Source organism: Nilaparvata lugens, chromosome 2 (genome assembly GCF_014356525.2).
Source record: "Nilaparvata lugens isolate BPH chromosome 2, ASM1435652v1, whole genome shotgun sequence".
In the NCBI taxonomy this organism is placed as follows: Eukaryota; Metazoa; Arthropoda; class Insecta; order Hemiptera; family Delphacidae; genus Nilaparvata; species Nilaparvata lugens.
Genome location: NC_052505.1, coordinates 24,769,691 through 24,792,329, shown reverse-complemented (window position 1 = coordinate 24,792,329; position 22,639 = coordinate 24,769,691). Strand labels below are relative to the sequence as shown.

At 31.4% G+C, this 22,639-nt stretch overlaps 1 protein-coding gene across 30 annotated transcripts in view; it reads left to right on the top strand.

The window, feature by feature from the left end:
- The window catches only part of LOC111048716 (calcium/calmodulin-dependent protein kinase type II alpha chain), a 249,474-nt gene extending 229,577 nt beyond the window's left edge, over positions 1–19,897 (top strand). For 11 of the 30 annotated variants that reach the window (XM_022334664.2, XM_039420865.1, XM_022334657.2 and 8 more), the window contains 4 exons: positions 11,576–11,651; positions 12,260–12,354; positions 15,071–15,185; positions 16,789–19,897. In XM_022334664.2, the coding sequence (XP_022190356.1) occupies positions 11,576–11,651; positions 12,260–12,354; positions 15,071–15,185; positions 16,789–16,924 (422 nt within the window). In that variant the 3' untranslated portion in view covers positions 16,925–19,897. Of the gene's footprint in view, positions 1–208; positions 386–2,307; positions 2,377–3,516; positions 3,586–8,527; positions 8,591–11,575; positions 11,652–12,259; positions 12,355–15,070; positions 15,186–16,788 lie in introns of all 30 variants that reach the window. The other 19 variants (XM_039420856.1, XM_039420859.1, XM_039420861.1 and 16 more) reach the window with 4 other exon arrangements.
- Positions 19,898–22,639: the final 2,742 nt, after the last annotated feature.

Sequence of the window (22,639 nt, the reverse complement as noted above, 5' to 3'; positions counted from 1 at the left end):
TGTACTATACTGTATTTATATTACTGTATAATAATTGAAATTAATGGTATAATATACAAATTCATTCTTTCCACTCAATATAGAACCAGTTTCATCTATGCTTACTTCAATGTCGCTATCATTTTTTTCACAGTGGAATTGATTCATATTTTCTTTTTGATATTGTGGTTACCGCTTAATGTGTTGCATGTGGCTTTGCTTGGTGAAGATGTGCTTTCAGTTCCGCAACGGTCCGCCTCTAATGGCGGCACTCCCTCTAATGGCGGCATCCCCTCCCCAAGCATTCGCAATAGGCGATTAGGCACACGCCTTATGTGCAATCAGCAAGATCTGTTGTTATCTGTGGGCCAACAACAGAAACGACAAGACGACCCCAAGTATCCAGGTATTTATAGATAAATAATGCTGATTGACTACAGTTAATCGACTTCATCATAAACGGAACTTGTTTATTTACTCATACGCCTATGCAATTTCAAACCATTTCAATAATTGTTAAAGTATACAGAAAAAAGTAATTCAGTCTTTTTTAAGACTAGTGATAAAAATTAACACTTGAAAATGACTCTTGAAGAGTTGATACTAGTAGTGTTGCAATAAAATAAGAGGGGACTTGATCATTTCTATCATGTTTTAGATAAAAAATCAAGTTAATATTTGTGGCAGTAAAAAAAATGTAACTGGTTGTTACAAATATTCAAGCTAGTTTTGTGAACTTACAAAAGCTGGGTGGTTCACAACTTCGAGTTGGCTTTTGTGAAACTACAAATCTGTAATGAGTGGCTCAAAAATGAAAGCCTATTAGGTGGCTAAAAATTTCAAATTATCACTTTCTCCATTTAGAATTATTAATTAATGGATTAATTGGGAATTTTATGTCCGTTTTGTAGGATAACAATAGTAAGGTGGTGATACAGGTGTGACATTACTGATATCTATGGAAAATATTATTATTTATTCATACTTTCACGTATCATGTAGATGTATTAGCAATTATTGTACCAAACATTAGAGTATAAGCCAAACTATATAGCTAGCTATTCAAATATATAGTGTAGACTAGGTCTAGAAAGGTTTTCAGGTCTGGGTCTGACTAGAGTAGACCTCTAGTTTAGCCGTTACGTATATTTATATCATGAACAATATTGTATTCGAGATTCAAATATAGAGTGTAGTCTAGGTATAGTGACCTAGGTCTGGTAGACCATTCTCTAGATAAGCATTAATTCATATGAACAATAATAATTATAGTCGATATGGTTATATTAGAGCTTCTTAGCACAATATTGAGGATAACAATTCTATCCAATAAGTCGTTCCATTTAGGATGAACCTTTTTGGTTATGCTGTTTTAGCATAAAACTTGATGAATTATTACTCAATTGTATTATTATTATTAGCGTATGGCACATAATATATAGACGCACACAAACACTTAGGTAGTCAAAGAAAAATCATAAATCAAAGAAAAATACTCAATTGTATTATGTTATTTGTATTAAAGTATCAAGTTATAGCCTAACGAACGTTAATCAACGAAATTAAATTTGAGTTGATGTCAATTAAATTAATCATCAGTTAACAAGTAAGATTTTTTTAATTTGAGCATGTTGTATATATTACGTGCATTGTTATGGTTTTTATTTATTATTTCGAAATGTTTCGAAATTTTGAATGAGGGATAATTCTATTACTAATATAACTCTTTCTTCCACAGAACCTACGGTACTGTATTTGGTTAGGCTTTAGAATTGTTTATTACCGTATGTAAAAATATTCCGTACACTATTGCGGTGTAGGTTTCCTATTTTAAGCTTTCCAAAAACAAAATTAACGTTAAACAGATATTATTATATTTTGCAAGCTCAAAAATACGGTTCATTAATATATGAAGACTTATTTTTGTTAATAGTTTTACAGTATATTTTTACTAGGATTGGTTCAAATTATTCTCTGTTGAGTACCAATGGTTCAAACCGATACAATGTTCCAATCCTCCGATTATTATTTTTCCCAATAAATTGAAAAACATTATTTTTAAATAATTTCCAATAATGCTATTCATTTATTAATTTTTGATCTCTATCTATTTACTATTATAAATATGAGTTTTTTACTCAATCTCCAACTGTAAAAATAAACATAAATATATTTTTTCATCTCCCGATAAAACCTTTTTTAAGTGAAATCTCCTCTATTAATTCATCTGTTTCTCTATGTTTGCATGATTATAATTGGATGGCATGTTGGTTTCTATGCATGTTTCATTTGCTTGTGGATCGAATCCAATGCACGTTTGAACTGTAGAGCATCTCTCCAACGACAGTGGCGAAATAGGCTACCAACGGCTTGATTGTGAACCAGACAATTCCGAGGGTGAGTGTCTCATTTATTCCAAACGATTTTTATTAGAAAATTGCGGTTTTCAACCTACTCTATCTAATTTTTAAAAGGCTTCGAAGTAATATGTAGTATCAACTGGTTGTGGTTATAAAATGATAGGCTTATGTGATTGCAAACTATGTATTCTAATTCGTTGTTTTTGAACCTTTTTGGTTATGCTGTTTTAGCATAAAACTTGATGAATTATTACTCAATTGTATTATTATTATTAGCGTATGGCACATAATATATAGACGCACACAAACACTTAGGTAGTCAAAGAAAAATCATAAATCAAAGAAAAATACTCAATTGTATTATGTTATTTGTATTAAAGTATCAAGTTATAGCCTAACGAACGTTAATCAACGAAATTAAATTTGAGTTGATGTCAATTAAATTAATCATCAGTTAACAAGTAAGATTTTTTTAATTTGAGCATGTTGTATATATTACGTGCATTGTTATGGTTTTTATTTATTATTTCGAAATGTTTCGAAATTTTGAATGAGGGATAATTCTATTACTAATATAACTCTTTCTTCCACAGAACCTACGGTACTGTATTTGGTTAGGCTTTAGAATTGTTTATTATGTAAAAATATTCCGTACACTATTGCGGTGTAGGTTTCCTATTTTAAGCTTTCCAAAAACAAAATTAACGTTAAACAGATATTATTATATTTTGCAAGCTCAAAAATACGGTTCATTAATATATGAAGACTTATTTTTGTTAATAGTTTTACAGTATATTTTTACTAGGATTGGTTCAAATTATTCTCTGTTGAGTACCAATGGTTCAAACCGATACAATGTTCCAATCCTCCGATTATTATTTTTCCCAATAAATTGAAAAACATTATTTTTAAATAATTTCCAATAATGCTATTCATTTATTAATTTTTGATCTCTATCTATTTACTATTATAAATATGAGTTTTTACTCAATCTCCAACTGTAAAAATAAACATAAATATATTTTTTCATCTCCCGATAAAACCTTTTTTAAGTGAAATCTCCTCTATTAATTCATCTGTTTCTCTATGTTTGCATGATTATAATTGGATGGCATGTTGGTTTCTATGCATGTTTCATTTGCTTGTGGATCGAATCCAATGCACGTTTGAACTGTAGAGCATCTCTCCAACGACAGTGGCGAAATAGGCTACCAACGGCTTGATTGTGAACCAGACAATTCCGAGGGTGAGTGTCTCATTTATTCCAAACGATTTTTATTAGAAAATTGCGGTTTTCAACCTACTCTATCTAATTTTTAAAAGGCTTCGAAGTAATATGTAGTATCAACTGGTTGTGATTATAAAATGATAGGCTTATGTGATTGCAAACTATGTATTCTAATTCGTTGTTTTTGAAACTTATTGTGTTATTCAGACTTATTTAGTCTTTTTATGTTTAAAAGTTTGACTCAAGCATTCAAAACTTAATTAATATATTCATTGAATCTAAGATAGTGAACGATAATGATTGATTATTTAAATTAATGATTTATGCTAATTTATATTTTTAGGCAATAATTAAAATAATTTAAACTGTCAATTTAATCAACATATGGTTGAATACAATTTAGGCTAAGGGAAGGATCATGACATAATTATATAGAAATTCATTTAGACAGCAATTTTGTAAATCTTGTCAACTTTTTAATGTTAGCTTCACAATATCAGGTCAGACTAATTAGCTGTTAGATTCAGGCCTTTTATATCAATTGATATGATGAACCTTGGCTCAACTTGTATTGCTTCAATGACATTATTTCAATGAAATTCGAGGTCATGCTTCCTGGGTCACAAGAATGTTATTGCTGTGGTCATTTCACATTGGGGTTGGAGGGTAGGTATCCACCCCCTCTTCTCTTATCCTTCACCGCCATCTCCTTCTTAGAAACCTTTCCTTTTCTCTTTCTATTACTTCTTTCTTCTTATCAATCCTATTCATTCCTCTTCGTATATTATCATTTTTCTTCTCATCCATCTCTCATCTCCTTTGAATCCATCCACCTTAATCTCTCTTCTTACTTTTCCTTCTTCTTCTCCTTCTACTCCTCCTCTTTCTTCTCCTCCTCCTCCTCCGCCTCCTCCTCCTCCTCCTCCTCCTATTTCTCCTACTTCTAAATTCTCCTCCTCAATCTCCTTCGTGCTCTTTTCTTTCTTTTGCTTATTTTTCTTTCCAATCTTCTTCTTATGTTTTCTTCTTTCCTTCTCTCTTCATATTTTTCTCTGCTTAGTTTTCCTTTTCATTTTTCTACCCTCCTCCTATCCATTCCTCCTCTTCTCCTTCCTTCCTTCTATCCTTGCTTCTTTTATTCCCATAAGCATCCTTCTACTCCTCATTCTCTTTCTCTTTCCATTCTGCTTTCTCTACCTTATCTTTTTCTTCGTCATTCTGTTACCCCTCACCTCTCCTAATCGGCACTAGCCTCAAACCAGAGGACCGATCAACAACCAATCTGATTCAGTTTACCCCCACCCATTCCTCCACCAAAACTCTTTCTCCTCACCCTCACTCAACCACCTCAGAAGCTCGGAACTCAGAAGGGTTTGGTGCTCCGTTGTGGAAACATGGTGGTAGAGAATGTGCTTTTCCTTCGGCTCACATGGAGTTTGTGGTCTGTATTCACACACTCAAACACCAACACTCACACACACACACACACTCACATGCACCACCAATTTCCTTCTTTATATTCAACATATTCACCCCATTCACTATTGATTTGATATAAATTATACATTCGGTACACACCTTGGCTATTGGTCATTCCAATGAATTATTGTGGCCTTAACAGTAGCTGCTCCAGTAATGATATACGAGAAATGGAAAACGGAACTCATGGATTAGAATCTGATGGAACTTGAATTTGTCTTCTCTTCCTGTCGTAAGTCGGTTTGACCTCAAATATTGAATCTTTTATAGTGCGAACTTCGAGCATACATAATAATTCTAATATCTGTCCCAAAACTTTCATTAACATCATTAATTCAAATTGAGTAATTCTACACCTTGGTCGTAATTGAATCCATCTAAATGTACTATTCATACAAGTTTATCACCCTGTTATTCACAAAGATCTTTGACCTTTCATCAATAGGATGAATTAGATTTTTTTTCCTGAGCTATAAAGACTAGCTCTTATAAGCTCTTCTGTTGATAATAAAAGTTCACGGTTTTAAGATGTGGGAAATCATTGATGTAATTTTTAAGTATTGTCGAATGTAATAGAACGGATTCGTCAATCAATTCACAAAGTTACAGTAGCCTATAATTATATTCGTCGGATAAACTGGTTTTTGTCAAATCTTTGCGAAGCTTTTTATCTTTGAAACGCGTTCACTGTTTTTCAGTAAGGTGCAAAATCGTACTTTCTTAAAAAAATATCTAATTTCGAAAAATGTCTTAAGCGAAGTGATTTGTCATCGCTTCGTTAAGTCCATTGAGTTCTTTCGAACTTGATTTGTCTAATCTTTGCTAATAAGTTCTTTTACTTTCAAAGTCCATCCACTAGTAGTTTATAGAGATGAGGAAATCAACTAAGTCTTTCTCGATCATATGCATATGATTTGCAATTGTATCCACAAATAAATATACAAAACGTTGTAATGGTTCATATTAAGTCTTTTGATAATAGCATAGCCACCTCTAATACAAGGCCGAGGCCTACGATATTGCAACACCGCAGTGTAGGCCTAGAATCTAATACATGATTGGTGGAAAAGATCAGCTGGTATTTTTCTAAATCTTCTTCATTGCATCTTCTTCACAAATCATCTTCACTATGATAATAGTCTTTAGACTTTAAAGTTAATTCACTAAGAATTTTTCTCTTTAGCCTGAATACTAGAGCGTGTTACTCCAATTTTAATAAAGCAATATTGTATTTTGGTTATCATAGTTGATTCATGAGAATTTATTCATGTTATAAAACTTTTTCAATCGTTCAGTTTACTACGGTTAAAGTTCTTTAATTTTCCAACCCTAAAATTAAAAATAAAATCACGGCTTTAATATTTAAAAAAAATAAAGAAACCGTGTAAGGTCTCTTCGAGGTTTTAAATCATTCCTACAATGGATAAATAAATATAAATTGCATGCTTTGCCATTAAACTCAGAAACTATCATGTAAGATGTTTTAAACTCACTGTAAGATGTTTATCACTGTTATTGATATATAAAGTATAATCTTCAAAACTCATCAGGTTTTCAAGTGTTCATCAGGTTTATGCGTGGAGACATCTAGCTTTTTTAACATATCATGAGAGTATTGAAATTGGGATACCCTGACCCTCGTGTATACTCCGTTCATTGTACAAAAATTTAGTTATAAAATGTGTATTAGATCACTACCATAGTGTAGATTTCATAGAATGTTGCTGATTCCCAAATAATTTAACAGTAGCTGCTAAAATAGAGTTGGCATCTTTTGCTGTTGGTATCGTATTTGATAATGATTATTAAAAGTCAGTTGAGACAACTTGAAACTTTCGCATCAAATCTGCTTTACACGATAATTTCAAATATTTACAGCATGCTATTCTATTGAGTGATGTAAATGTTATTGGTTTAGAAATAGGTCAGCTTGACTGTTACGGCACCTAAAAGATAGAGAATTAAATCAGTTTTGAGATATTTCCAAGGTGGAAATAGGCACATATGATAGACACTGAGTTGACTGAACATTTTCTCATTATTTATCAGTAATGATTTTTTTTGTAATATTTTTAACGTTTTCTATATTGAGAAACCTTGGCTGACCTGTGACTCTTTTAACATAGCACAGTCACTCTTCACATCGATCGACACGTTCCAAATTGTATTGCAAGTTTTACATTCTAACTTCAATTTAAATAGTTGTGGGTGAAAATAATGAATAAATTCCAAGCTAAGCTGAATCCTCAAGCTTAACCAACTCAAGCTCTGATTTTATTGTAATCAAACGAATAAGGTGGAAATTTTATTAAATAGAAATAAAGAATTATTCATCACTCTTATGTTCACTTCACAATATAATCAATAAAAATCAAAATAATGAAACTCTTACATTCTGAACTTGGTTGTGAAAAATAAGGAACTGTAATGCTTCACTGAAAAGAATGAGATAATCATGATATTATTGTACGGGCACCAGATATTAAGAGACCTGGAAATACATTGTCATTTGTGATAAAGAATCAATAAAGAATGAATTAATCAATCAATACTCTCACTTTTATATATCACGGTTCTGCTACATACATTTATCTTATTGAGAAATGTTCAGTCCAAGTGTCCTTTTTATTATCAAAAAACGTGATGTTGAGACTCCATTGTGTCTCACCGGAGCGTTTATTGATTGAATTTCCTATTTTCAAAACTTTTTAAGGTTTCCAGAAACAATTCACCACAACTTGAACAGGTTTTAATACTTTTGTAATGAATTACTCATTACGTTTATAATCTCTCCAATGGTTATTCCAAATTCAACGAGGAATACTACATTTTTAATTTCTGTATTCAATATTAGTAAGGATATCATGTCAATAATAACTTTAAAGCTATGATATCTATATGCTTGGTTAACTGTGATTGGTCCTGTCATAGAGAAAAGATATCTCTTAGAGAAAGATCGTTTCTCTATGGAATGAAACATAAATCATAGTATGATATAAAACACCTTGCATCTTGACTCACTACCTCCGTAAACTGCTTACGGAGGGAGTGCTTAACTTTGAAGAAAAACTTTTTCACTTTTAGGGAATAAACAAAATAGAACAGATACCACAAGAAGATATATCGTTTCTGAACCATAGTGAAAATATAGCATAATAAGATATCTCATGGTATAGGGTATTTCTTCTTGTGCTATTTGTTCTCTAAGGTTGTATTCAACCTGGAGAAGTTATTCTTCAAAGTCAAGATGCGAGGTGCTTCATTGATGTCCTATCTTAAAATGTGACATTTGATAGTAACACCTCAAATCAAAACCAAATAACATGCACATCACAATTAGTTTTTCAAATTGAACACGTTGAGCTTGAGTGAGAATCAAAGTTGTCTTGGCTTGCAGCTGATCGATTACTCTTTGTAATTTTTGATTGTTGATTCGTTTTGTTACTCTCAAACACATTGGGTTTGGTTTTTCAACAACTAGAACTGAGGATTGTCTGTCCCAACAAGACTATTTCTCAGATTTCCACCAATTCCTATGGTTCAGGTAAGAAGAACCAGCACACCATTCATATGATGTGATTATGTTAAGTGATTATGAATATATGATTGATGTTGTGGTTGGGTGTGGCTCACCACATCGCTCGTTCCGCTCGCTCACTCATTGTCATTGCTCCTTGCTCCTTGAGTTCAAAGTTGTTTTGATATTGAGAACAAATTTATCGTTTAAGTAATTTAAATAGAAATCAGCATTGGTTTTAAGTTATCCTAACAAAAAAATGATGATACAAAATTTGCAATATTTTAAACTAAAATCTAATTTTAGAAATATTCTTGTTTCAATCAATATCCCAAAACTTTAATCCATTTAAAAAAGAATAGATAAAAGCCTGATGTATTCTTTTGTTGGGATTTCTCATTTCCCCCTTCGATAAATGAGGAAATAATACCCAATGTGTTCAAATCTTACAAAACATCTTCTTAGAAAATTTTCATCATATTCATATTAAATAGAGCTGGTTGTAAATTCTGTAAATCGTTGACACAATGTGATGTACAACACTGAGATTACAACCAGTTGACAATTTATCTCGAACTATTCAGATTTATTTTCTGTTATAATATATAGTATTTTCAACTCTAAAAACTTGAATCTCCCTAATTGAAAAAAAACTTGTTTCTAGTAGATTCAAACAGAAACGTGTGTAATTTTGATAATATTGTTTTATCAAGTATAATATGTTTCTCCCATAATTCCCCATAGTAATGAGAATTGATTGAAATAGTATTGACTATATGAAGAATTTGATATCAAAATATGCTTTCAACTCATTTCTATGTTGGCCTTTTACATTCATTTTCATGTCAGTGTTGGATGCTGCATTACTGTTATCCATGTCCATGTACACACATCACATTCCTTCATTCCCTTTTGATCATTTCATGTGATATATTTGACATTCAAAATGTTCCTTCATTCGGTCTGGTACTGATTGATTTTAAAGATTTTTGGATTTTTATCACAATTATCGGGGTTATTTTTCAAGCTTAATATCGTGTTATATGTAAAGTCTCAAACCTGATTGAAAACATTTCATTCAAAAAATTGATGACAGCCTCTCAAATGAACACGTAATATATGAGTGCAGTGTTCAATCTAATACAAGTATTATTTTTCTTGCAAAAACAAAATTTATTGATAACAAAATCATCTAAGTCATGAAAATGTTATCAATGGTACCTTTAATAACTTCTGCTCAATCCATCACCCACACTTGTGGACGATATAGTGTTCTTTATAGAGGCTAAATAATGTGAATATTTTGACGTTACCTGTTTTAAATATTATGTTCAATATTGATATTCTAATCAACCTAGCGACTTACAATTTTTGATAATATTAATAATTTTTAATCTTAGTACTCTTCAAATATTTAAATTGTAAGTATTACTGCCCGGATGTTTTCAAAATCTTATCACGCTTTTCACAACCCACAAATTCAACCGCTAAAGCTGCATTCTCGATTTTTCATATTCACCAATCATGGTCGAAAACCGCTGCTACCTACTCCTTTCATATTGGTGTTCGATGTGCTATCATATTTATATTATTGGTGTTAAGATATTGATTATATGTGTTGATGACTATGTGTGAATTCATTCCAATGCAAGTTTAATGGGGATATTTATATCAATTCATTTTGAAATTCCGGAATTTTGTAATAGCCGTTCAGAATTGAACCGCCTAGCCAATTACAATAAAATTCAGGCCTATATTACATTAGGACACCAGGCTCAGCCACCAGTGTCCGAGAGAGTGGTGCCAAACACCAAATTCTGGCGGCCGGGTTTTGGAGGTCAGCAGGTGTTTCACTATTGGGTCGCCAGCCCGGCTACTATTGGTGTCTCACTTTTATCCCAGTTTGATCTATTGTTTCACACTAGTGGTGTCTATCTGGTGGCCCACTGGCCACCCTGCCTTGTGTCCTAATGTAATACGGGTCATAACTACTGATTATCTGTTCGTCTTTTGAATGATGGCATTGGCAAGCATGATCGTTCTTCATTCAAGTCAAGGCTACGACTGTTATTTGACTGTAACAATTGTATAATACAATAGCAATAAGATTCACATTTTTGTACAATTTCATGTGAATAAAATCTCAACTTTGACTTTAAATGATGGGCAAGATGAACTGTAGCCTAATCACAAGTTCCGGTATTGACTGAATTATTTTTGCTAGTCGAATTTTATTTTCAATTAAGTTTCGGTGCATTATTGGGGATGCTCATCTGTAAATGACAAAATCAGCTTTGGTGTCACATTTGTACATAGTGGATCTAGATTCACGTTTGAATATATGTACAAATGATTCTTTGTGCTTCTATTATTTTATTTTGTGTATCGACTTATGTTTTATTTGCATAAGTGTCTTGTGATAAGATGTTATGGCAATGAATGGAAACATGCTATTGATTGTCTGTATGTCTGTATATTACATTATTGTTGTTAGTTGAACGTTTTTCTGCTTGAAGTGGAAGTCAGACTAGAAAATTCTCACTTGACTATTTTTTCAATTAGATTTTGTTTAAGGGTGTAATTTTTGGAATAGATGAAAGCTTTTAACGAAGGCTGTTCCTATATATATTCAGCTCCCTTTAGAATAATCCTGAGCTTCGACAAAACATAATAGAGAACGTCCCTTAGTGTATCTTACTAAATCAGATCCGTTCTAACTTGATGTATTCAAATTTTGTAAATTATTTTTTACTACTGCATTGTATATGCCTATTCAATATTTGTTAGACATGCTATTCAAACTGCTACCAGCTTTAGGCAAGAGGTATAGATAGATACAGTAATCAAATCCGCAAACCAAGTAGAAAACTGAAAAAACAAACAATTCAAATTATTGACACAATTTTGGTGCTGGTAGCTGCTATTCAGATGTCACCATCATTCTCTTGAAATTAAAGTTTTCTCTATGTTATATCTTGTACATTCAATAATAAATTAATGTTATTGTTGCAGCTCGTAAGCAAGAAGTTATAAAGATGACAGAGCAGTTGCTTGAAGCTATCAACGTTGGAGATTATGAAGCATACACGTGAGTAAACTTTCATTATCGTATTGATTTCTTCCATTTTTTAAAATAAATATATCAAAACCACAACAATAAATAATAAAACATAAATGGATATATTATGCTACTCCCTGCTATAGATCGTCCATTATTCATAATAATTATTCATTGAGTCACAAGAAAAAGCTCGGTCCTCATAAGGTCGCTGCAATTTCAAGCTTCTCTCGTGACTAAACCATCTACACCCTGCTCCAGTCCTTGTGCAGGAATCGAGGAATCAGCAGGAGTTGGAAATGGACAACTCATTAAATGAATCAAGCTATGCCTAATTTTCACGACTAATGTAGACGTTCTAGTTATTGGAGGTAAGTTATCAGAAGCATTTAATTTGAACCAACTTGATCCTGTAACCTTTTCAAGTAAGTGTGTCCATGCGGTTCAAATTACATGCTTCCAGTAACCTGCCTCCAGTAACTTGAATGCTTACTGTAACCCTGAAAACGAGTGTATAAAACATGTTTTCACAAACATTTTTTACTAATCCACTTTGGAGTGTTGTCCATTTGTTCTTCTGATTTGTTCTAAAGTATAAAACAAATTTTTAATAAATTTAATTTTTGTGTGCATTACAGGAAGATCTGTGATCCTCATCTAACAGCATTTGAACCTGAGGCGCTAGGTAATTTAGTCGAAGGAATGGACTTTCACAAATTTTACTTTGATAATGGTAATTCCAATTCTTTCAAACTTTTGCCTGCTACTTTTAGAAGTAGATAGTGTTCATAACCTGTGTCGGTCAAACATTCCACAAGGTAAGCAAGCTGATACAGCACACGTCGTCTTGTTCTGTTCAGATAGAATTCTATTTACGCAAAACGTGTATTGAAATGCTCATATTTCAAAAAATCTACAACACTTCTCATGACAATTCCGAGTTTAAAACTGAATATACATCATTATTAAAGTATCTATTGTTACTGATAACTAATTGGTTTTAACTTTAATACAATTTGCCTCTCCCTGTATTAATCAAACTCATATATATTTTTCTAAATAACAATTGGTCAATTTCTCATAAAACTGATTGTAACGAAAAATAGCACAATAATTGTCAAATCCCTATAAAATATAAGACTCGAAAACTTTCCAATAGAACAAGATAAGATCGTGATTTTCATTATCGCATTGTTTCCATTAGAAGAAGAATAGATTAGTACGAAGTAAATTTTGTCCTGGGAAGAAATGAATGAATCTATTTATCTGGTTGTAATGAACCTCACATAATCGACACCTCAACTGCTAAGAATTATTCATAATACACTTGATCGAATTCTCTATCTCTATCAACTGAAACTTCAATTACATAATGTGCATGATGAATCGAGTTGTAAGTATGGAGATAGGTGCTAGAGGGGTACCTATCTCATGGCTTATTCCATGAGTTTTTGACAATTCACACAGATTAGATCTCTATAACTTTTTATCTTTTACACTTATCTTTAATGCAAATTTCAACATCGAATCACACAGTCAAGTAAGTATTAAGGAAAATTTGGGCTGAGTGATTCTTGTTTTGGTAGGTACATCAATAATAAAATTAATCATTAAAAATGTGCGATTGGAGGTAATAACAATTTCATTTTATTTACTTAAATTCAACTGCTCTAATCCTGTATTTTACAAGTGATACACAGTTTTTCTCATAAAATAGAAGAAATTGTTGATCTGGTAAATCATCAATTCCTTATAGCTTCGCTATTCCAATATTTTCTAGCAATAATATGCAAATCGAAATTGTAAATATCAAATTGTTGAAGATTCTTTCACATATCCTGGAAATCAGCTTGATGATATATTATTGGCTAGTGTTTGGCTTGTCTTCTAAAGCTGATGTATTGCATATTTATGTACAAAAGCTTGCTTTTAGCTTGTCTGAATTGAGAATATTAAATTTTATGCAACCTTGACTGCCCTAGCAATCTGTGTAACTACTCATCTGCTGGTTTAAAACACACTTTTTGTAGTGGTTTCATTTTTTCTGGTTGTCAGTTAAGAAAATGTATCTCATTTCTCTGGTGTAGAATAGCTTAGAAGTTTCCTGCTTCGTTATAACATATCAATTTATGTATTTGAATCATACTGAGTCATAGTATAGTGTGAATAATACATGGAATATGAAATATGCGGCGTTTACTTATAAGTGCATGAAGTATTTTGAATATAAGATGCGAGTAGCCTATAATGCATTTAAATATTCTAAGGTTAGAGCTAACCCCTAGAGCAGGCTTCTCAATTTAATTCTCAACATACTGATTCGTAAATTGTTTTTCCAATTTTGACAGCTAGATTTTCCTGTAGTGAGATTCAGGGTTATAAAGTCAGAATCTGAATAAGGGTGTTCGGTACACTTATTTCAATTTAAATTGGACTATCTTTTTCAATATAATTGTTAAGATCATTATAAGAGTGAGAAAAAGTGGCAACCGAAATTTTTAAGTGGTCTAATAAGCGAGTTATGGGTTGTTGAACGTGCTAACTCCGTTTTCTTTCCAGATCATAAACGGTTTCGAATTTTCCATTGGAGTTTTTTTTAATACATTCATTATATCATTGGTTTTTTCTATTATGCGGTTTTTTCGCGATTTATGCCAAAATAAACAAGTTATCGAATTTACCAAAATGTTACTTTTTTATTTATGAGCGATATGGGGAATAAAATGTTTTAGTTTGGAAAGATACATTTTTTGAATTTTCAAGAGAAGTTCTGCTGATATAGTTGAAACCTTTTATGATCTGGAAAGAAAATGAAATTTGCACTTCAACTCGCTTATTAGACTACATAAAAATTTTAGATGTCATTTTTTTCACTCTTATAATGATCTTAACAATTATATTGGAAAAGATTATCCAATTTAAATAAAAAACGTGTACCGAACATCCTTTTAACATTGGTTAATTTGCTATCCTTGTCTGTAAATTTAGATGAAGCAGATAGCTTCATCTTTTTTCAGTTCTGCACCGTTGCCAAATTGTTTGCAGACTATGTAGAAGTATGATGAACTACCAAAATTGTTAAAACTTATAATTAAATCAAATGGAAATCATATGGAAAATATATTTCTTGACAAATAACTTGAAATATATTTTATATATAATTAATCATTATTAACAATAATTAATATCAGAACAGATTCACCGGTATAACTTTGATCACAGCTATCCACTATAGAGAACGGTGGAAAAGAAAAGTGACAACAATTCCTTGCTATCATTTCAATTTACTTCTTAATGTGAATCTAAATATAGAAGATTGAATTTTCTTTCTATTTTTCCCCCTGTACATAATATTATTGATAGCCGTAATGCAATCGACTGTATAATTTTGTCTAGTCTGTGTCAATTAAATGTAATAATATTCTAATAATATGTTTGTAATTTTGCAGTGGTTGGGAAGAATTGCAAAGCTGTAAACACAACTATCTTGAATCCTACAGTTCATCTTTTAGGAGATGATGCAGCTTGTATTGCATATGTCCGCTTAACTCAGTACATGGACAAGTAAGTACTGTTAATGCTTCTAAGTATATTGATATTACTCATACTAAAATACAGATTTGTATGTCTCTTCTCCTTCAACTTGATTACCTACATTTTTCAATTAATTTGTGGGGTGGAAGCCTTGTACCAGTACAAAGAATGACACTCGTGATAACAAATTACATCTGGGTTTTTTTTTTAAATGAAGTCCAATTTTCATTGGTTTTCATCCGTTAACCATTTTTCCAATTCTGAAATCCGTTTATGCAAGTGAAGCGAATTTTGTTCACCTTTCAATAGTTTAATGACATTCTACCAATACGTCAGCTAAATGGACTGTACAAATTGGTTGAGTTTTGCGTAATTTGATGAGAATAGTCGTATTCAAATTCAAATTTATTGGATTATTTCAACAATAGCCTCTATGTTCTCACCCTAGCTCTTGGAATCTACCCTGAAATTGTCGTATTTTGCTCAAATCATTTACTATTTTCAGTTGAAGAGACAGTTTTGAATCAAAAAAGCCTTTGCTATGATTTGTAAATCTCGCTGTTTTATCCTCGATCAATCTATTGTCTGAAGTCTATATTGAAATAATTTATTGATTGAAAAGATCGATCATACATCCAATAGTGATAGGAATCACAGCTTAAAAACATGAAACTTAGTTTCTTCATGATTCCTATATACTATTTTTATATTTATGAATAATGTGTTGCTGAATAAGAACGTTGCATTCTTGTTCAAAAATAATTATGTTCATACTTCTTATTTGTTATTTATGAAACACATTTATTCATATTCTTTGAAACGTTATTTGTTGAGACACTAATATTATTTTTCTCTACCTACTAGTTAAAGTCGTATTTTACAAATCTCTCTGGAACAGAATATTTCGATAGAACTTTTTTCCCAGTCACTACGCAATCGGGCAAACCATTGCTCTTACTGGGAAAGGTTGCAGTTTGGTACCTGGATGCATTAATATCTATTGTTCAAACCTAGTTCCCATTCTGGCAATACGCTATATCATAGCAACACAACGAGCTGTGCTAGCTTGTTGAGCGAAATTTTACAACTTTGTCGTCTACTGTTTCCATTTCGGCGCAAACTGCATGAAAGTGGGTGCAATGACAAAGTAGACGCTAACTTGGCACTGACATGACACCTTGCTCTAGAGACCTAGGGTACTATGAAAATACATAAAAGTGACCAAAACTCACTCATTTTTGGGTATTTTCAGAAATCTGACTTAAGGTTTTAGTTTATGGGGGTGCTGGTTCCAAATCCGGAAACAGAATCGTTCTATCTTTATTTATAAGGAAGTTGGAATTTGAGAGAAAAAGAGATGAGTGGGCTTGTGGCGGCATTCTAGTGTATCTATCAACTATTATATACTTGTGGTACGTAATCAATAAATTGTGAAATATGAATCTGCAACAACACTCTCGTTCTGCGGCACATTGCTTTGGCACAAAAATGTTGCAGAATTGAAATGTTGTAGACCTTTTCCATTATAACAAGCTCCCGTCATTCGATCTCCAGTCATGTTGCAGTACTGAATCTGTGATAATGGAAACGAGGCTTTATTAAGACATTGTTGTGTGTTTTGTTTTTGTTTTAGACAAGGCGCGGCTCACAGCTCGCAGTGCGAGGAGACGCGAATCTGGCACAAGCGCGACAACAAGTGGCAGAATGTGCACTTCCACCGCTCATCCAATTCGCCACCTTTCACTTTCGCTCCCTCCGCTCACAAATAAGTCTCCTCTCTCTCCCCCCTCCCCGCTCCTCACCACCACTCTACTGCCGACAAGACTTGTGCTGCTTCTCCTCCTAATCCCCCACCCCCTCTTCAAGTATTTATAATCCCCCCTCCCACTGAACGACGACTAGCCATTTAAACAACAAAAAATACATACTAATTCTTCAATGAAAGTAATTGTACTGTTTTTAACACGCTGCACATCACTGCTGCTGATATCTGTCGGTGCGTTCTGGTACTACTAGCGAACCTCTATTTATGTGCTTGGCTACTTCTTGTCCGACTACCCCACTATAAGCCGACCTGTGACGTCATTCTATCTTGGTGTATCTATCAAATATATATATATATACTTGTGGTATGCAATGCATCACAAAACAAGTTTTAAATCAATTATATCGGATGATGAGTAGCTTGTACTCAGTTGTCTTCAAAACTTTGTATTTCTAAAACATATAAAGAAGATACACTCACGTTTTACTACAGTTTGTTCTACTTACTACACACCATAATAATTTACGGTTTGCCCATTCTTAATTATCGAATGTAAAACATTCTTGAAGAATGAAATCTTCAAGCTTTTATCTAGTCATATTGTTGATCTCAGATATATATAATATCAACAGCCCATTGTTCAAGATATTGTCTAAGTTAGTGTTGTTTGCTAGATGAGCAGACTCTTTTAAAATTAGAACAAAATCTATTCAAATTAGTCGACTATGAAGGTGATTGAGAAAATCGATTGATTCTTGCCACGTTAAGTTTAGACAAATTTATAATAACTGGTCAGTTCAAAAGTAAGGGTTGAATTTAGAAAGTTTCAAGTTAATGGTGATTCTATGTTAAGAAATATGTCTTCAAGAATTGTTTCTTTCAACCCTTTGCAAGAAATCTACTGAATGGTAGGTTAAATACCCATGTATTTCAGAGAAGGTTCCGCATTTGATTGACACAGTGTCATCTGTACCTATAGTTAGGACTTACCGTAGTTGTTTATGACTTTTGATTATTTTTGGCACCGACTATAACAAAATTATAATCATAGGAATTTGTGACATAATTAACATTGGAAGTAAACCGTTTTTAAATTTATAATCATTACTTACTATATAAATTTTGTTGTATAAAATGGAATCTTGATGAAAATTTGAGCTTTTTACAAGAGTGAGATGTAGTTTAAGAATCTCATTCGATTAATGTACTCGTTTGATAGATATAGATTCTGCCACTTTGTGCGCATTTATTCTGACTATAGATATTTCTGAATGATTAATGTACATTGTATACCTATTCTATAAACTAATCGAATAATGTTTACATGTTGAACTTATTATATGTTTCGTCATAACTCACTTTAACTAATTAGCCCATAGGCTATTTTGTAGTTTTAATCCACGTGTTACAAATGACTTGATTTTATTGAACTGTATACGTTCTGTATTGAAATTGTTTCTTCTCATAGATATTTTAATAATTGAGATTTATATATATCTATTATAAAATTGATAGTTTTATTATGAATAAATGATGAGGTTGATATGCATGAAAGTAATCTACTACATTAACTTCTTCACTCACTTTAGCTATTTTTTATTTAATTCATTCTACTTTATTATGTGCAATATTTATCAATGAATTCCCTTTTCATCTACTCATCTACTGCTTTCTACGTTAAATCATATTGAAACTTTCCAAACACCTATTTTTCTGTTTTTGTATTTCAAATTTTGTCAACCTCAATCATTTTAAAATACTTTATATTGTTAGAGTGGAAATAATATTGTTTCAAATCACAATCAAGCATGATATATTGTAAGTGTTTGGCCTAATGTCACCTGTGAATATTAATAATAATGATAATAGAATTATGTACTGATTTGATGTGATGCAGTTGTTAGGAATTGGAACGAGAAAATATGAATTTTCATCAGTTAGTTATTTTATCAGTTACTTTTATATTAATTCGTCAGCATACTGAAAAGTATTTAGAATGGAATTAAATTTATTGTTAGATTTGATCAATAACAATCAACATCATCAATTCTTTTGATGATAATTGATGAATTCAGGTGACCAGCTTCAATTTTTGCGTGCATTTATTTCAGGATTCAAAATTGTTAGATTGAAATCTATCTGTTTCAGATCAAAATTAGTAGGCTATAGTAAAAAATTTCAACTATAACCTTGTAGATGTAAATGAATGTTTTATTTTCAATGAGAATGGTTCAATAAAATAGTCTAATTTAACTGGTTTAATATATCGATTGAATTCTTCAAATGAACAATTTCACTTGAAAATTGGTTTGAACTAAATTCAAATGCTTCAATTATCTATTTCAATTCAATTGGTTTAATCAACTAGTTGTTTCAACTAACAAATTTTAATCAAGTAGTTAAATTGAACCAGACCAGTCTAATGAACTATTTGAATTACATCAACATTTAATGGAATAGTTTATTAAACTGGTTACATCAGATAGAGAGCAACTTGCATCACGTTCAACTTGTTTATTGCATGAATAATTGTTAAAAATAATTGGGAATCTAATATGGATTAAAATACTATGTCAGCATTCTTGTCGAAACTAAGCTTGTCACTCTGTCACTATAATAGCTAGCCTCATTGATACCGCTAGCTTTACTATAAAAACTACTTGTGCCATACTTAACACATGTTTCTAAAACTAAACTGTTAAAATTGTTCGTCAATAATAATCCTCTGTTGATCTATTTTATCTATTTCAATCTACCTTTCAACTCTCGTTATATACCTTCAACCTAAGATAATGTTGTTAGTAATTTAGTAAAGGGATGTAAGAAGCTTGTATCCAAAACATTTCAAAGAACAAATATCATTATTATCGATGTATTGATAATAATAAGTAATCACACGAACAAAATAAAAAATTATTTATTATTAGAGGATTTTAGTTCTTGTATCGAATTGAATTAATGTGAAAACATACTTGGATTTCTAGCTTCAAATTTTTTGCCAGTTTGGCTTTTTCAATGGACATAATAAAATTGTATTTCTTTTCGTGTAACCGACATACTGAAATTCACTGCTAATACAAGTTCTCTCTAGTTCAGAAATTTAAAAGTATTGTTTACTGTTCTTACACATAATTATATTATTAAACTCAAAATATAGCTTGAAATGTATGTGCACACATCTTGATGTTGATGAAATAATAATAATTACCTTTCTCATATTCTAATTGATATTTCAATATTTGGAATAGGCTTTATTGCACAATGCATTCTTTGTTGTGATTCAAATTGATACACAAAAATTGGTGTTACAGTTCTCTAAAGAACAAGATTGTTGGGCGTTAACCGTTATTGAATTTTATTAGTATCTAACTATCGTTTATAAACATTGTGTCCATGTATATACTTAGCATTACTACTTGTTAGATGGATTTCTTTGCCAATGAATAAATATTTTTGTTAGTGATTCTGCTGTTACCATTCAACTTGAATGAACGATCTTTTCCAAAATTAATTTATAGAAAAATGCTTCTGTTTAGCTTTTTTTTAAATTCAAGGATAAATTTCTGTTTTTTAAAGAAATATTGAAAAACGTATTTGTTGAATTTAATGATTCTAACTGTAGTGCTTCTCGGAAACTATAATAATTAATCATTCACTGTGATCCTTGCTCTTAGTTTTGTTGATGCCTCTTTTTCCATTGTTATTGGTCAGATAAATAATACTCCTTGAAAATATAACAATGAAAAATAATGCTTCTCATTAAAACGTATATCATAGTGAATTAAAAGCGATAGTTGTTGATCGTTAACATAAAAATAACAATTGTATAAATGAAAATTTATATCTTACAGATAAATATTAATATATAGGAATTTAATAACAATTGAAATCCTCTTCATTTTCGCATTCAATATTGTAGATAATAATATATATAATTCATTTAAAGTTGTTCGCTTTGTATGCAATTCGGTTTAAACACCAATTGTGTATTATTTTATAGTTGGTTGATAATTTTAGATTATTAATTTAGAGCATTATTATTAAAAGTCTCTGAAATTTGTCCTGTACAATTATTATAAATGTACTTAATAGATATGTTATGTCTACAATGATTATCTAATAATATGATCCGTAGATGATTTTTACAGTTTCCATTCTACAGATTCCTAGTTTGTGATTTGATATGAAATTTTGTATGATAAGCCGTTGATAGTAGCTCTCATCTTCATTGTCTCATCCTTTCCACCAATCATGTGTCACTGATGTGGTCCCCGTGTATTGAAGTGTGTACCGTATTCAATATTTTTGTGCCATCCTCTATCCCAGTCATACTAATTATACTTTTAGAAAATTCAAATATAATTGTTATTAATTCAAAAATATAATCTATGTGATTCATCCACTCTGTGAATGGTTTATGTGTTTGAGAGTGCATGTTTAAACCACTAGAGTTAGTCATCATTTAAGAAATACCCTGTTATTAATTCTTCTTCTAAATTATGATTCATTTTCTGGTTTCTTCTCTCCACTAATAATCCTTAGTTGAACCTACCACGTTTCTCTATCTCTCTATCGTCTTGTTCAATGTACATCTCTGTATCTCTTTCTTACTGTATTAAATTATCGATAATTTATTATTACTTACTGTACTTGAAATGATCGCTCCATATGAACAACCACTTTTTTAAAAAAATTGTGGCGAGTAAGTGCTAATATTAGATTGTGTGTTTGTTATTTCTCATTTTTAATGTACAAATTCTAATAGTGTATGATGATAGAGTGCTAATTTAAATTATTCTATAAGATTACGTTTGACATGGTTTTGCATAATTGACGAAATGAAAATTTTATGCTATTCAGTAAATAAATTACTAGTATATAATGATATCCATTCATTGTTCATTGTAATTGTTGGATAAGAGTGTACTACGATTATCAATAATGATAACTACACGAGTTTTAATGAATAAGTGTCTGTCTATATTAATTCGTTATTTATTATTGATTAAATCATGAAAATAGCATGTATTGCCATATTATTTCATCTCAGTAATACTGCGTTATCATTTCTACGATTCTTAGAATATATATAATTAATTATGATTATTGTTTGTTTGTTTTGTTATATTTTATAAAATGTTATATTTTTATTTGAATAGTATTGAATATAAATAAATTATGTTTAAACATTCAATCTCTTTATGAGTCTTAATATTTCATCCCGACGTTCTATATTATGTCTACAGTTACAATTAGTATCTCTACATCTCTACAGTGATTAATTGAACAAGATACTCCAGGCTTTTGTATGTTCAACTGTAACGAATACTTTGAGCAATCATCATTGAAATCTGAACGTAATTATATTCTTGGAACTTCAACCCAGCCAATCCTCCTTGATGAGGCGATATTATTAACTCAGTTATAATAACGGTACCTATTATTATTAAATATCTGGTGTATCGAGCTTCGCTCTAAAGTAAAGTAAAGTACTGTAAAGTACTGTAAAGTAAGTAAAGTACTGCGGCCGCTCGCATTCCCACCAACGCTGCTATTATTTGCTATCTCAGCGCCTAGTCCGATTCAGCCAAGCAACCAGCCTGGACTGCGGAGCTAGGTTTAGGGAAGACATATTACTGTGACGAGGGAATCCACTCCAACATGGCCATCTATAGTTCTCTAGAACTATAGATTCATCTAGTTCTATAGTTACTCTATA